General features: G+C 38.0%; 1 protein-coding gene across 3 annotated transcripts in view; it reads right to left on the bottom strand.

The window, feature by feature from the left end:
- PPP2R5C (protein phosphatase 2 regulatory subunit B'gamma) overlaps positions 1-17,599 on the bottom strand; it is a 75,962-nt gene that overhangs the window by 44,200 nt on the left and 14,163 nt on the right. For 2 of the 3 annotated variants that reach the window (XM_054400532.1, XM_054400533.1), the window contains exon 1: positions 1,975-2,117. In XM_054400532.1, the coding sequence (XP_054256507.1) occupies positions 1,975-2,068 (94 nt within the window). In that variant the 5' untranslated portion in view covers positions 2,069-2,117. Of the gene's footprint in view, positions 1-1,974; positions 2,118-14,508; positions 14,669-17,599 lie in introns of those variants that run through there. The other variant, XM_054400531.1, reaches the window with a different exon arrangement.

Below are 17,599 nucleotides of genomic sequence, written 5' to 3'. Positions count from 1 at the left end.
GAACAGCTAGTGAGATGAGGTACACTCAAAAAACCAAAGTAACTTCTGTATACACGTATGGATGAAAGACACACTTTTCCTCTCTGTGTCAAGCAACTCTTCTGAGCTGTAATACCAGAAACCCACTGTATTTCCCACCACCTGAAAACCAAAAATAATCTCCCAGTTATTCCCTTAACTGCTTACAAGAAAGTCCACTCTCATCATCTATTTAAAAAACCCAAACAACAAACCAAACCACAAAACCCCTTAACCTCTACTTTACTTCTGTATTATCCAGTGTGACAGAACAGTAAGTCTTGGGAAAGTAAATTTCAGAATAATTTCTTAAAAATCTGTTGTTCCCACAATTTATATATTTGATTGGAAACAAGAACAGTGATAATAAATTCACAGACTAAAACCTTGTTATCATATTGAGACAAAGGACTATGAAGGTTTATCATTGCAACATTTCATCGTTCTGATTACAATCTTGGTTTGATGTCCTGACTGGCACCTTTAGAAGATGGTGCTTCTCCCCTTCCAAAAGGCATCATCTGTCAGAGAATTAAGGTGATTTGTGCAGAGTGAAAAGCAAAGGTCTGTCTATGGGTCAGGCAACTGTATTTATATTCTCTTGACAACGAGCCAAATCCCTATGCTAACTCAAGGGAATTTTATCGCATTTCCTCCCTACTCACAGAGCAAAAGTAGAGTCTTCTAGAATACATTCAGTCCCACTTCAGAGGAGGAAAAGGCTCTTTTAAAAGGTCACAGGAAATCACCTTTTTTAATACATGAAGGCCAGTGCTAGTGCTTAAAGGAACAGGCTTCTGAATAGTTGTGGATTTTTTTTAAACTTTTAAAGCAAATTTTTTTTTCAGTGTATAAATTAATGAAAAAAATACTCCTTTCAGAACTAACATCTAGCCTATGCCAATGAAAGCTGAGAAGTAAAGGTAATTAAGAACGGTATCAGCTAGCTGTGTTTCGTGTTTCTTGCATATGAATGCCACTGGTCAAGGTGTACTGATCCCAGCCAACACATGTTCTGCTTTCATAAAAAGTTTTAAGCCAAAGCCACCTCAAGTGAAAAAACAACCAACCAACTAACTTCCCCCTCCCCCACCCTCCAAAAATAAAAAAAATAAAAAAAAAAGGGCAAGCTTGGTTGGTTACCAGCCAGCTAAAAAAAAAAAATTACACACACAAAGAAATCTATAGCAATGAAAAATTTTACAAACTGCAAAATACAAGAGACACAAACTCAGTATGATGCAGAAGTGTCATACCAAAGTGCATTTTCCCAATGAATTATATCAAATGTAGATTTGCAGTGCATTCATTCTGTAAACCAGAAAGAAGGTAATTCCGTTAAGAAATTTAACATTCAGAACTGCATGAAGCAGTAGGCACATAAGAGCTTGCTTGTTGAAGCTGAGCCACATCTCTTCTAGGAAATGCCTTCTGAGTACATAAAGGATATTTTCATAATAAATGTCACATCTCTTCCCCCTTTTCCTCCCCAACAACACTTCCAATTCTTTTAGAAGCTGCAGTGAATTTTAAAGGAGCCCTATCTGACCAATTCACACAAAAAAGGCTTTGAAACTCATCAACGTTTGCCCTTATTCTACAGAAACTGTACAGTGAGAACTTGGCTCTTCCCTCCCCCAACACAGTACCTTTCTGGGGTAGTGACTTCACATCCTTTGACATCAGCACAGCTTGAAAGGGGGATGGGAGAGTCACAGCAGAAAGCAGTAAAACCTGCTTTTAACTATGCATGCAATGCCTCTACGAATACTTAAACCTTCCAAAACGCATTTAACAGAAAGGGGGTTTCGATCTCCCTCTTTTACTGTGGCTGTGACAAACCGAAGGGGACGGGGCTACAAAGGACGTCTTGTGCCCCTTATCCTAGCACCACAATAGCCATTTATTTAGATCGTCAGAGGGTCGCGATTCTCTCCCCCGCGCACAATAACTCACCTCTAATATGCAGAAGGGCCACGGGCTGGAACGGCCCATTGGAATTGGCTGCGTCAACCACCATCCTGCTGCCAGCTCTGTTACATGTCAACATCTAGGCTCCAGTAGGCAAGGCAATGTATCCCTTAAGGCAAGAAACCAGCCTCCATTTTAGCTTAAAAAAAGACAGAAACTGAAGAGCTCTGCAGCTGGAGGGAACTGGCTAGCCAATGATGTCAGCGGGCGGCAGGAGCCCCATTGGCTCACGGCAGCAACTTAAAATGACACGGAGAAGGCCGCAAATGAGCGGAGGCGGTGCGGGGCTGTCACTGTGCTCCTGCGCCGGCCCCGCGCCTCGCCCCGCGGAGCGGGGAACCCCGCCCGGAGGAGGTGACGGGTCTTTTGCGTTCGTTCCTTTTTAAACCAGCCTCATCCTATCGCTGCTCTGTTATTCCCACACCCCACTCCCCCGCCTCCCGTCTCCGCCCCGTCAATATTCAGAACGCACCTGCTAGAATGAGCACATGCATTTTAAATTGTGCCTCCTCCCGAAAACGCCAAAAGCTTAACCCTTCCTTCAGCAAGGCTGCCAGGAACTACCAAACACCAGTTCAGCTTAACCCTGGAAAAACACAGCAATAAAGGCAACATCTCCAACTTAGTTTTTCAAGAGCCATACAAAAAAGGTAGCCCACAGTAAGATACGGGTCTTTGAATAATAACAGTAATAATTATTAGTGACCTATAAAAATAAAACCTCATGAGCATTCCCATTGAAGTGTTTTATGACAGGTTGCTGATACGTATATTCTGAATACGTACATACTCAGGGAGATGAAAACACCATGTTTTGTGTTAGTTTTTCTGTCTAGAAATGAACCTACCTTAAGTTTAATGTGAAGTTATTAAACTTGCATATTGCAAAATTCAAGTTTTCCTTTCTAGAAAGTTCAGTAATGATACTTTTTTATTATTATAAACTAAATCATTATATGTAGGCATATGAAAAGAGTTTTCCTGCAAAATACCACTAATAATAATAATATAAGCAGCACTGCTTAATTTCTAAACTTTTTAGTTAAATCACTTAAGGTGTTTGGAACAAAACCACAAGCACCCTGTTCTTCATATGAGACTTTCATGTTTATTTTTACCATGAGCTATGTGAAGGACCATTTTGTTTGGTACATAATGCACCTCTGGGAGTGATGCTCAGAGAAACACACAATGTTATACTTGTTCCATCTCCAAAACTGCTTCTCTGCAAATGCTATTTGGAGTATGTCATCTTTAAATATTTAGATTACTTGATCTACACCACTGTCCTAACTTATATCTGCCCCAAAAAAGAAGGATGTTAAAAAAAAAAAAAAGGAAGAGATGTTTCAATTATGTAATTTGCTGAGGAAAGTCTGCAAGAAAAATTACAGGGCATATGCATACTTGGTTAGAAAAGTTTTATCATGCTACAGTAATAGACTGTGAAAGGTGAGGCCTTCTGCTTGTTAACAAAATCTGCTATCTTCTCTCCAGTTGTGCAGATGGAGAGGGAGGTTTGTATACCCTCCTTTTGTTTCAGCTTTAAGTTATTTGACTTGCCACCAAAGGGAACTATTAAGTTAAATTATTTTCAGCTACCTCGTTTGGGAAAAATATTGCAAAGAAAATTGAGTTAAGAATTGACTTACTAATGGGGAGGTAAAGAATATTAGTGCAAGTAGAATGAAGCTAATGATTATAAGCGGGAAGAGGTTACTTGAGCAAATTTATGAAGATGCTTCTGTTGCAAGAGAATCAAAAAACGTATTAAAACTACAGCTACCCATTTTTAGAATTAAATGAATGAAAAAACATATTGACAGTATAGCAAATCTAGCTATTACAGGTTTCTTCTAAACTCTGCTTATTACTTCTAACTTCCTGATGATGGGGATGAAGGAAAATACTATAAAATTTTCAGGATGTAACTGAATGTGTTACATTTTGGATCCACCACTACAGCTGGTGAATTATCTTTACATGGGAAAGCCATGTAGTATTTCTTTCAAAATAAATACTCCATTTGGGTTGTGATTTAAAAACCACCCAAGCCCTCCACCAACAAATTCACCAGCCCCAAGGCTGCCTCTAGTTCCATTCTGAAATATCTACTATTCTCATAGCATCAGAATCCACAATGTATAGGAAGTTTAAAATTGGATTAATTGCTATTTACATGAAAATACCTTGAACAAAGTTGGTTATGTCTCAGACTAGATGAGTTTTCATTTTCAGACTGGCAGAGGAGAGAACCAGTATAAACCATAAAGTAACTAAAGGCATAATTCTATTTCTCAGCAACCTAAGCCACCCTAGTTACAGACTGCTTCGCTCCTTTTCCCGAATTCCCCTCTGCTATCTTTTATGCTCATCTTCAGTGGTCATCAGCCACTAAACCAAGAAACAGTCACTCATTTTATTGTCAGGTTGGTTTTAACTTAAGACTGCGTTCCATGCAGCCTAAGCCGAGCTATGTCAATATGAACTACTGCTGCACTCTCATCTCTGAGGCACACATGCACAACCATCTGAAATTGCTGAACAAGGGCTTGTGCAGCTGCATGGTTGAACCAGATTAAGAAATTGAGTAGAGTTAAAGAGAGAAGGAAAAGGGTGAGTCTGAGCCATTATCTGGGTCACCAGACAGATGTCCACAAAAATGGGCAGGGATAAATTTGACTTGCTTTTACTGGTAGGACCAATGTAATTTGTGCGGATTTTTTCCTCCCTCCAATTATAGCCTAAATAAAGCTTACCATGCTCACATATCGTAGAATCATAGAATTGTTGTGGTTGGAAAAGACCTCTAAGATCATCGAGTCCAACCATTGACCTAATACTGCCATAGCCATTAAACCACGTCATGAAGTGCCATGTCCACATGGTTCATGAAGATGTCCAGGGATGGTGATTCCAATGCATATGCACTCTTTCCTAATACCCAGCTATGTCAGGCAATAGAAGATAAGGGCCTCTTCACAGCTCTGAACAATGAATTACTCAAGGGCAAAAACTTAGCTTTAGGGGAGAAAAGGCCTGGAGGCTACACATTGTGGAGGAGAAACCACAGCAATAGGAATGCTACTGAGCTTCTCCTACAAAGTCTGACTCAATTCCAGAGGGCAGCCAAGAGGAAATTCTTCAAAGAAACAGAGGCAGTAAACACCATGTGTTAATACCTACCTATCAAAAGAAATACACAGATAATTAAAAAATCCTTACCTGGCTAAAAGAAACAAGTATGAACTATTATTTTGTTTCCTTAAAGAATTCCTTATACTGAAGCATGGGAAAAGGTAATATTCTACCTTCCTTGTTGGTAAATTGAGAATATTTATTCCTCCTAATACAGGAAAACCTGATTAAAAGTGGCACTGGCAAACATCTGCTTGTGACTGCATTTGTCTCTACTCAGATTTCCTAATACTTGCATGGTCACTGTAGCACGTAGCAAGCTTTTGTAAGTGGGGGCTCGGAGCGGGAAAAAAAAAAAGCAGTAGTCAACTGCTGAATTCACAAAGCTGTACAACACACACACACACACAAAACCCCCCACAAAACCAGTTACCTACCTTAAAAGAAAATATATTTTAAGAACAGCATTTGGTACAAAAACGTATTTTCCAGAGCTGATTGCAAGAGTTTGTTTCGGGTATTGCACACCATTTTTACCAAGCTCAGTATTAAAGCTCACTCTTGTCTGTGGCCCTACTGCATAGGTCACACGTAATTTTCAAGAAATGAAGTGTTAAAAATTACATTTAAGAGCAAAAACTTGAGCATGCTAATTATCCAGCAAACACTGGCTTATATTTACATTTATATATATATTGCATTCAATGTTTGATCAGTAGAGGTCTTACAAAGGGAGTTTAGTGCAGCAGCAATGTTTAGGTCTGATCATAATGAAGGCCTGTGCAATGGAACAAAAAGTTCTTTTTGTAAATAAGGGCATCTAAGAGACGTTTAAGGAGAGATCTAAACTTATAGTTCAGAAGCAGGTTAGAATCTAGAAAATAAGACAATACCATGTTTGAAATCCTAATTTTATGGATTCTATCCAAGCTTCAGTGGAAACAAGTTTGGTAGGAAATGTTGCCAGTGACAGATGTAAAGCATTCTTCTAACACTTTCAGCTGGTGACTAATGAGTAGGTGTTGGATAGGGCAGTTGAAACGAAAAATAGCTTATTAATCCAAGCCTATGATTTTATGTAAAGCTAGCTAAAGAAAAAAAAAATTCACACACTCAAGTGAAGTATTTTTCTCTATAACGTTTTTTTGGTAAGTTATTCACTCGCTAATTAACACATTTCTTAATCTTTAAAATGTTACGTAGTTATTTAGACTGGATAATTGCTATATGTTTTAGTAATAATGATTTGATAATCATTAAGTATTAAAATATTTACTAATTTGTTAGATCATATTTTCCTGTATGAAGAACAAACAATTGACATTTTTGCTTTAAGAAATTTACATGCTTACCACACTTGCATTTTAGTAATTCTTCTAAACATTTAAAAGAAAAATGACTACAGGAAAGTCTGTTCATGCAACACTGTATGATAACATTCTTACGATCAAAGTTCCAAGACAAAGTCACTAAATTAAGATGGCAAAGAAAGTCTCCACAGTTCTTCCATGTGATAAAATACACACACTCGCTGACATCTAACCATACTGATGGCAGGAAAGAGCAAATTTCTGCAGTTTTTTCCATTATGGACTTTCAATAAATTCAATGCAGTACTGGGCTGCCAAAAATACTATAAAAGCATGAATGCAGCCAGGGCCAGAAGGATAGCACTTAACAGACCGAGGTCGTCTAATGTAGGTTGTGTAAAAGGCAGAATTATATCATCTGTTTCACAAAACTGTATTAGCTGATGTTTTGCATTAGAATTGATTTGTTTTGCCTCCATGTTTAGCCCTTTAAATGTTTTATGTATTAGGGTAAATAATGTTTTGGAGTACCCTTATCTTATTGAATCTATCATCTCACTTTGCACAAAATACTTTTAAGTTAAAACAGTGATGCTACAACCTTGCAGTTGCCATAGATTTATAGAATGGTTTAGGTTGGAAGGGACCTTAAAGGTCGTCTAAGTTCCAACTCCCCTGACATGGGCAGGGACACCTTCCACTAGATCAGGTCATTCAAGGCTTCATTCAACCTGGCCTTGAAGCCCTTCATGGAGAGGCCATTCATAACCTCTGTGGGCAACCTGTTCCAGTGTCTTCACCACCCTCACTGCAAAGAATTTCTTCCTAACATCTAGTCTAAATCTACCCCACTCAAGTTTTGATCCCTTCCCTCTTGTCCTATCACTATAAGCCTTTGTAAAACGTCCCTTCCTGACTTTCTTGCAGGCCCCCTTCAGGTACCGGAAGGCTGCTATAACGTCTCCCTGGAGCCTTCTTTTCTTTCATCCTGTCCCGATTGGGAAGGTGCCTCAGCCTTCTGATCACCTTTGTGGCCCTCTTCTGGGCCTGCTCCAGCAACTCAATGTCTCTCTTATGCTGGGGGCACCAGTACTGGATGCAGTACTTGAAGTACTTGAAGTCTCACAAGAGCAGAGTAGAGGGACAGAATCACCTCCCTTGTCCTGCTGGTCATGCTTCTTTTGATACAGCCCAGGATACAGATGGCTGCCTGGGCTGCAAGCGCACATTGCCAGCTCATGATGAGTTTTTCATCAACTGACACTTCCAAGTCCTTCTCCTCAAGACTGCCCTCAAGCCACTCCTGGCCCAGCCTACACCTGTGACTGGAATTGCCCCAACCCAGGTGCCTGACATTGTACTTGGCCTTGTCAAACTTCATTGAGGTTGGCTTGGGCCCACCTCTCATGCCTGTCCATGCACACAAAAGAAGCACAATTAAACTTAAAAGGCTGAAGTACTGAACTGTTGTTCTCTACCTAATCTGCAAGTGGCAGAAATAGGTTTCTGCAATGAAAATAACATTTGAGTTCTCCAGTCTCAACAGCTTGTAAGTAAAGTGTTCCTGAAGCCCCAAAGTAGTCCATTATTGCTATGACTCCCATAAATTTTGTATCACAAAAATAGACACTAGTTTTAAATTAACAGCTAATACCCTCTACTTGAGTTTGAGCTTACCCCAATACGAGTTTGTAGAAATTACCAACATACAAAGTTGAATTTTTCTCACAGAGAACAAGACTGTAATTTACCTTGCTGTCACAGTTTGCTTACATTTCTGACCTTTTGAGAAATTCTCACCTTTTCCTCCTTCTTCATGGTTACTACAGTTTTATCAATGAAAATTCGATCCAATTGTTTTTCTAAGTACCAGAATCTTCAACTGGAATCACCTCTTCTGCAATCCTGATTCATCAGACTTTAATACCGTACAGACAATGAAAACAGAGCTATCTCCTAGACAGCCATTTATGACTTAATAAACATTAGGAAAGCTTTAATAACGCTTGCCTCCTTATCGGAGTCCTCTATCACAAGCAGACAAGTTGAGACACCACCCTGATGTTCTCCTCTTGCACAGAACAGACTCAGAATTTGGCATAGACTCTAAACTCTCTGCTTGGAAAAAAAAAAGGAAACCATGCACTCTGCATGAAATGTGCTCATATAAATGGCACCCTTATGACCCACTATATTAATTATTTATTCTATTTTTTTCATGTTAAAATCATGCAAGTTAGAAACAGGCATCTACCACCAGAAGGTCTGATGGACTGATCAACATGCACATTAAGATCTTCAACAATTACATAATAGAATCTGTTTAATCATATTACATGCAATCACACTACATTAAGAAAACAGCACAATATTTGATATTCTGTACTTCTCAGCATTAAAAGTTAGTATGTTCACATCTGTCAACGTAGCTCATTTCTTCCTACCTTGATATACACCTTTAAGACTACTGTATCCACATTTTTGAGATAAAAAATCCAACTCCAAGAGGTAAACAGTAATTCTGTAAATAAATTAGTAACTATATTTGAAAATAAAGGCTGAATTTCAATTCCCATCTTTAAGATTATATAAAACAATTTTCATTTTTATCTAAAGAAGAAAACAAAAACCCAACCCCAAATCAACAAACAAAACCATGGCACTGGCATTACAGGAATCCTCCATAAGGCTATAAAAGAATTCTATCCAGCTTTCAAACAACCTACAGAAATGCTACCAAAAAAGCCTATTTTTGAATCATACCCGAATTTACATATGCATGACTAACATATGTTTATTGGGAAATTTTGCAACACTTCAGAATATTAAGGAGCATCAAATTTTGTTTTTTCATATTTATTATTCTAGGACTGACATAAAATGCTATCTTTTAATGAGTAGTGCATGTTAAAGTTAGATTTGTGATACAATTGTATTTTACAGTGCATACAACCTTAAATCCCAGTCAGGGCATCTTAGCATTGTATCCAGGAATTCTCATTGCAACTTCTGTTATGTATTGTAGGGTTTCAGACCACATCTTTAGAAATCTCACCACTTTGTATGAAATTTATTTCTAAATGCTATACATACATACAGTTTACTAAAATCACCACATCCTTGCAAAACATATACAAGCATGCTTACCTACTTGTACTGTTAAAGATCCCTTCTAGTGTGTAAGCATACATAATGGGCAAGAGAGCATCTTAGAAATATGCAATTAGCAAGACTGTACCATGGGGGAAAAAAGTCAACCAGTAATGGAAGTATTACTAAAATTATAAATACTTATGAATACAAATTGTCATTTTTAGTAATGTACAGTTTTGAATCCTTATATTTTCCTTTTCTGTATTAATAGAAGTCAACACACACCAACAGTTAGGTTTCCAGTTTTCCTGTTACAGATCACCACATAGTTGAATGTTCTAATTTTTTCCTTTTTGATCTTGGTTTACTACTTAATGAGTCTACCACAACAGCAGCCTCAGTCCTTCAGATGTTGATACTCACCTACCACTAGTTCTGTGGTAAGGGACAACTATATTCTTAGTGAAATCAGAGAGGAAAAATAAAATTTTAATTTGCAGTTTAAAAAACAATTATAAAAAAATATTCCAGGGAAAATTCAGAACATCTTAAGCCTGATCTCATAATAGTTTTGATAATAAACTAAGATTGTAGAATTCACAAATGTTTGTGTAGTAATGTTTAATATGCATGTAAGAGAAGAAAAAAAACCAACCAACCAGCAATTATTTCATTAACAAACAAAAAAGATAGCCTTCCCTTCCCTCAGCCTTAAAACCAGATAATTTTTATTTTGTTGTTAAAATTTTAGAGATCTGTATAATGGTCTCTGTACATTGTGAGACCTGAATTGAAAATGTATTACTGCAGTTGTGAAGTGCACAATCAACAAGCATGCAATTCATAACATATCAAAGGTCTGCAGTGACAGGAAAAGGGGCAATGGCTTCAAACTAGAGAAAGGCAGTTTTAGATTGGATATTAAGAACAAGTTCTTTACTATGAGGGTGGTAGAACACCAAAATAGGTTGCCCAGGGAGGTGGTTGAAGCCCCTTCCCTGGAGATATTCAAGGAGAGGCTCGATGAGGCCCTGGGCAGCCTGGTCTAGCTGAGGATGCCCTTGCTGACTGTGGGGAGGTCAGACTAGATGACCTTTGGAGGTCCCTTCTGGCCTGGACCATTCTATGCTTCTATGATCACACTCTGAAAAGTTTCCTCCTGGAGCTGAATGAACACTGCTAGATGAGTAGCACACATATACCATGCACTCAAGCTCTGGAGCTTTTTCCAGTATACAATGTATTTGGGTGTCAGAAGTTCATAGAGGTAACCTAGAATTAAGAACTAAAGTGAAGCTGATTTCTCAACATCATCAGAAATAAATGCCAGCACACAAACTAAATCATAGATGCTGTAGAATTATTAACAATGAAAAACTTACCCATAACTTAGCAACAAATTCAAGCATCTTGCAATAAAGTTGAAGTAAGCAGTTGCAAAGAACACATACTTCAGTGTGTCAGTGCACTACAAGTACACACGAATTCCAATATGGTACCTTTAATATGTATTTATTAAATAGCCATATTGAACACTTCTGCTGTTTCTCTCTTACACTAATTAAAATCCCTTTACACAAATTCAAGAACACATCCTTGAATTTGCAAACAATTTTAATATATCCTAAGTTACAAAGTATTTTCTTAAGAATGCAAACCTAAAGAAGCTGGTAAGTTTCTGAAGGATGAAACAGCCTTTGCCATTTATTTCTGATATAACCAAAGCATTAACCTGCAAGTTTTGAAATCACAAAACAAAACACAGCTTTAGGTTAAGAAGTGAATTTTTTCCCAATAAACAGCTGGAAACAGGTTAACGTATTTTCAAGACACTTGATACAATTCTCAAGGCATATCTCCAGAGATGTCTCAGAATTACCTGTGGGAATACAAACTACCTATTTTACCTGAACTAAATCAGGCTGCATTGCACTGTGCTGCAGGGAGCTTTGTTGGTTTGCAGCTTTGTTAATATATGGATCTCAATGCTCCACAAACCAATTGCATCAGAGATTTCTCTTTTCTATGTTCATCCCTATTCTTAGAGCCTCTTAACTCATAATTTATTTCCCTTTCTTTTTCCATTATCTGAGCTATCCTGCCCCTCCATTTCCTGAATGATCTGGAAGCATAGTAACGTAAATCGTAAGCTGCTCCAATGGATATAAATCATACCACACCAATACCAGTCACCAGGGCAAATAGACTGGTATTTCCAGAAGCCTATCATAAGCACTTCTGTGCAACGCCCAAGAGAAAGTTCACAGCATGATTGAAGATCAAATAGGATTTCCTAAACAAGAAACCTTGATGTAAACCTACTTTGCAGCTCCTCCTTTCCCTTGCCACCATTTCAAGTTATCCACTGACCTTAACTCCAGCACCATGGCACCCAAGCAAAGTAGTTATCTCAGCAATACTGTGGGACATTCAAAGCTTACCAATTACAAGCTGTCACAAATATAATACAGATCTTAAAGTATGCAAAACCAACACCATTCTGTATGTGTTGCTTAAAATACAATTTCATGTAAGGCACATCACACCATACCGGAGCAAACTGAACACTGATGAAGAAAATACACATCTCTTGGTCTACTACAGATAGAAAGGTTTCCCAGGTACTGTAGTTATAGAAATACAACCACTTGTTGTAAGTAACTGGAGTTTAAAAGCTGGTTAAACACAGCTAACCTGAAGGAATGCTACATTCTTCCTAGCACTTTATGTAAGTCAAATCTGCCTTAATCATCTCAGTCCTTTAAATTACAGCCTGCCAGTCCACTTTAACTCCTGTCCAGACACAGAAAACACACTTAAAGCTGTCCAAAAAGGAAGTTCCTCAGCTTCACTTGATCCACAGAATGCACATCAAGTCATGTATCTCTGTACACATTAAGAAAACAGGGTGACTGGACAACAATGTACTCAGCAACCCCAACGATGGGAATTAAGTCAGGAATGAGTATGGCAATTACACATCTGCTATAATCCATGAGACTGGACATAGCTTGATTAGTAAAGACAGTAATTACTACCCATCACTAGATCAGCATTTGCACCAGCATTTCATCACAAAGTCTGACCCTTGATAGCCAGAGGACACACATACAACATCAGACATCAACAAGAGACAAGCTCAGGATCTCTTATTTGAATTCACTTGAGAGTTGAGGCAAGTGATTGCAGACTGAAAGGCAAATATAATGCCTACATACAATACTTGTAACCATTTCTTCATATCTAAGTATGCTGTGTCAAAAATGTGGTAACATTCTCAACACATACCTTGTACAGTTAGTTATTAAGACCTAGTGGTTTTTTTTACTACTTGCTCCCCCTTGCTGCCTCCAAGTCCAAGCAGGACACCTTCGGCCCTTCATTGGCCTACGAGTTTAAAGTACAATAGACACAAGACAGAAACAAATCTAAAACTACACCTTACATATTGAAAAATTGATTACCTTTCCCTCTTCTCCCATCTACACTCATTTTTCTCATTTCCAGCATACTGTTCACTGCCTCTAATTGCATGCTGAGTGTCAGTCTTCTTGAGCTGACAGTCCTGGACACTACATACAATTCAAAACAGGACACAATGGAGCTTCTAGACCAAGTAACAAATGTTTTTCTTCATGGCTCAATTTTTGTTCAAAATGTGATGACAGTTGATGAGGCTGTATGCATAACTCCTTTATTAAAAAAAAAAAAAAATCACTACTTTAATTCAGTGTTCTTTGCTTATGTCACACCCTGAATGTGACAGCTTCTGCATGAACCTACTGTATCAGCTTAAAAGACAAGGAGTATTCTTGATGGTCTGTAGTGCTAAATTTTCTTATTCACAAATCTAATAAATAGATTGAAATTCAATACAGCAGTTAAGTCTTGAAAATATTTTAAGCAGCTTCTTTTCTATACTACTCTAGCAACATGACAGACAATATTTCACATTCCTTTTGTGAAAGTGGTGTCTAGGTGAAGAGAAAGATGTTGCAGCCTAATTTGATCTGTGTGAAAAGAAGTATAATTCACATGGGCTGAGAAGTCGAGTTTCTCAATTTCGAAAATCACTAACGCATTATATCAAGAAAACAATGATTGGAGGAAAAAAATTACTTATCCCTTGACTTTTTCCACATTGCTTACAACAGTACTACCCAATATTCCAGCTTCCTATCAGGCTTGAACAGTACAACACTGGAAGGTAGTAAGCATCACACTTCAAAATAGATTTGGTTGGTTGTTTTTTTAAACAAGCCCTCAGAGCAAATAATTTGCTCATAAGTGATAGATCAGTCCATCTGATCACACCTGGAAAATTCTACCCTCATACAACTACAAACTACCATAAACACACAATGCAAACATGAATTCACACAACAGCTAAAATAAAGATGATAAAAGCCGTGTTAGTAAGAAAAAAATGCATCAATTATCATCTTTCCATCACAGACAGCAGAAAATACAATTCTAAAAGATCACAAAGCCTTAAAATTGACAGGAAAAATTAATAGTTACTAAAATGATGCCACTCTGCTTGACCCATACTCGGCAAAATCAGACCACTAAACAGTAATGGATGAAGTCTTCTCACAGTGCCAAGAGATGATTGTACAAAGCAGGGTTTGAGCATGCTGTGCTGAGGACAGACCAATATTTTACAGGGAGAGCCCAAATATTCTGCTTTTGTATGAAATGTGTCAATATACTTTCACAGACTTTTCTAGGTTTAAGAAACTAACTGGTATTTCCCATACTGACTGCCAAAAGGCAACACACTGAAATCCTCATATTAGGAATGAAAAAAGAAAAAAAGCCCAGCATGTTTGAGCATACGAGTATGTGCAAGCTTGCACAATGTGTATACTTGATACATAATGTATGTTTTCCAGATGTAAGAAGTTTGATAGGCAAGATGCCTTACTGTCTCATGCCCAAGAAACCCTGCAAGTCATTCTAATTTAGAAAGACATACCTTTTAAAGCTGGCAGTTTTTGAAGCTCCCTGTTATTGCTAACATTAAATCTTGAAGAACTCTGACGCTTTTCCTTCTTCAGTACTGTCTGTGGTGCTGGTACTTTGATTTTAGATAGTTGTGCTGGGGGTGGAGTGCTGTTTGATTTTTTGTTTGACACCTGTTTAAAAAGAAATGAAAGCAGTTAATTGCAACTGAACTTAGAAATCTTCTAAAACCTGATTTTTTTAAGAGAAATGAAGCAAAATAAGCTTTTATTCAAATTGCTCTACTCATCATCCTCTGGACGTATAAGGTACCTGTTCTTCTGTTCCATCTTTTCAGTGTTAATTTCTGTAACAAAGCCCACACATAGACGGGAACAGATCACCCTCTTACATGCACTAGCTCAGTTGAACCTCGGTGCTAGGGAAGGTCATGCCACCACCTGGCATATTCAGGACAACGAGGGAATCAGGCCAGTCAGCATGAGTTTATGAAAGGCAGGTCCTGCTTGACAAACCTGATCTCTTATGACAAGGTGACCCACTTAGTGGATGAAGGAATGGCTGTGATGTCGGGTACCTGGACTCTAGTAAAGCCTTCGACACAGTTCCCCACATCATCCTCTCAGACAAACCAGATGCCCATGGTCTGGACAGGCACAATCATTGCTGGCCAGGCCTGGAGAGTAGTGGTGAATGGAGTTAAATCCCGCCAGTCACAAGTATTGTTGCCCAGGGCTTGGAATTTGGCTCAGTTCTCTAAGATGTTTATTGATATCAGAAATAGCATGGCCAGTAGGACCAGGTAAGTGATCTTACCCTTGTACTTGGCAATGGGTAAGGCTGTACCTCAAGTACTGTGTTCAGTTTTGGGCCCCTCATTACAACATGGACATTGAGGTGCTGGCACATGTCCAAAGAAGGCCAATGAGGCTGGCGAGGGGTCTTGAACACAAGTCCTATGAGGGTAGGCTGTGGGAACTGGGGTTGTTCAGCCTGGAGAAGAGGAGGCTGAGGGGAGACCTCATCGCTCTCTACAACCTGAAAGGATGTTGTAGCAAGGTGGGCACCAGCCTCTTCTCACAGGTAATAAGCAATAGGACAAAAAGAAATGGCTTCAAGTTACACCAGGAGAGGTTTACATTAGATATTAGGAAAAATTTCTTCACCAAAAGGGTCATCAGGCACTGCAACAGGCTGCCCAGGGATGTGTATGAAAGATATTTGGATGAGATGCTTAGGGACATGGTCTAACAACTGTGTACATTAAGATGTTAGGTTATGGTTGGACTCAATGACCTTAAGGTCTTTTCCAACCAGGTGATTCTATGATTTATTTCAAGTTATTGGCCAATGAAAAGAAATTTTCAGATAGTGCAGTTCTTCAGCTACTCTCACATTTTCCCTGAGGAAGTCCAGGTCTCAAAGGCATTTGGCTGTCTTGAGAGCTTCAAAGGGACCATAAATTCTCATCTATTTACAGCAGGTGAACTTTTCACTGCCTGTTTGTACCGTTCCTCACTGCTAGAGTTGTAAGCTTGGCTAGGGCATTCGGGCTTCGATATAAAGGTAAAGGAGTGAATCTTATTATTGCAGTATGTTCAGTATCTCCAAAATGCATGATGATTTGTAGCAGCTTACTGACCACTCAGAGCAAGTTCCTTTTACTTTAATAATCCTTATCAGATTATCACTGTACCTCTGTAAGAAGTTTATAATGTAGAACCAGAAAAATGGTTCCCACCTCTATGTTTCTAGTTTGCTGTTACTTCCCAGACTATACTTGATATCGCTTTCTTCTCTCAAGCTGAATAAAATGCATCATTAACAAAAGCCTGTCAGAACTTGTAATGGTGCCTTTCTCATTCATTTCTTGAACTAGGAAAAGCAGGTTTAAAGTATATATCATTTCATGATGTTCTTTACAAGAATGATTAAAACAACCAGGAGTGACCCACACTAAAAATACAGTAACAACTGAGTAGGAAATCATACTGGAAGTTTTGCAACTCATTTAACTTAACTTCCTGTGTAAGCCTTTCAAATTTGCAAACTATTTTATATGAAAGCAAACATCTGAAAATACACCTTGGCACTATTCTCTTACTGTAAACACCACATTCCCCTTTTCAGAAAGTACTCATGGGACAAGAAATAGGCAAAAAGTCAGATCAGAATGGGACTCAGGCTCAAGCCAGGTTGTAATGCTGCTGCTTTGGTAGTCTGAACGGATTTAATTAAGAGTTTTGTTAAATATAGAAGATATGAAAGCAGTGTTTCATTCCTGCATGAAATAACATCAATGGCATTTTCACAGGGATATGACTAAAACAACAGACACAACATTTCATGATTTCCAGAATAACTTATTTATCAATAATTTCCACGTGGTCTGGAAGCATACACACCCAGGGCACAGGAAAATTTTACCATGCATATACTTTAAAGGTAGATAAAATTTAAGACAGTAAGTATTTCAATTTTTTTTTCATAGTAGCATAACAGGGAGAGAAATGTATATGCTTCAAGAACAGATTAACAACTCTGTTATATTATACTAACAGTACCTATCAAAGTCATATTAAAGATATGACAGAAATTTAGTTTCCATTAAACATATTTGCAGTAACCATTTGGGAAATACTATAATGGCAAAGCCCTTTACAGAACAAATAAAAGGAGACAATATCCACTGAACACTTGAAGTCTTAAGTTACCAAAAGAACCTCTAAAACTTTTTTCAGTAAAAATGGTATACATTGGCAAGTTTAAAGCATTTTTGTACGAGCAACACCTCTTAACACCGCATTTTTCAGACTATTTCACTTTTTAATCCCAAACACTAAATGCTTAAAAATCTTTTTGCTGAAATATAAGTGACCTGCAAGGTAAATTCTATACATTAACTCAAAATTTTAAAAAAGGCATTGCAAATAAAAATATTAATAGACTCCCCAGAAAGAAAAAGCACTAAAAAATAGGAGGCAATGAGTTACCATGTATTGAATAATAGAAGTTAATTAGAATGCATTATAAATACTATTACTGCACAGGATTCTGTACTTTCAACATTGTGCTTGAATCTAATGATGTTTTCAGAACAACTT

Source organism: Indicator indicator, chromosome 4 (genome assembly GCF_027791375.1).
Source record: "Indicator indicator isolate 239-I01 chromosome 4, UM_Iind_1.1, whole genome shotgun sequence".
Lineage (NCBI taxonomy): Eukaryota > Metazoa > Chordata > Aves > Piciformes > Indicatoridae > Indicator > Indicator indicator.
The sequence above is the reverse complement of the archived record's forward strand: the minus strand, read 5'-3'. Positions and strand labels throughout refer to the sequence as shown.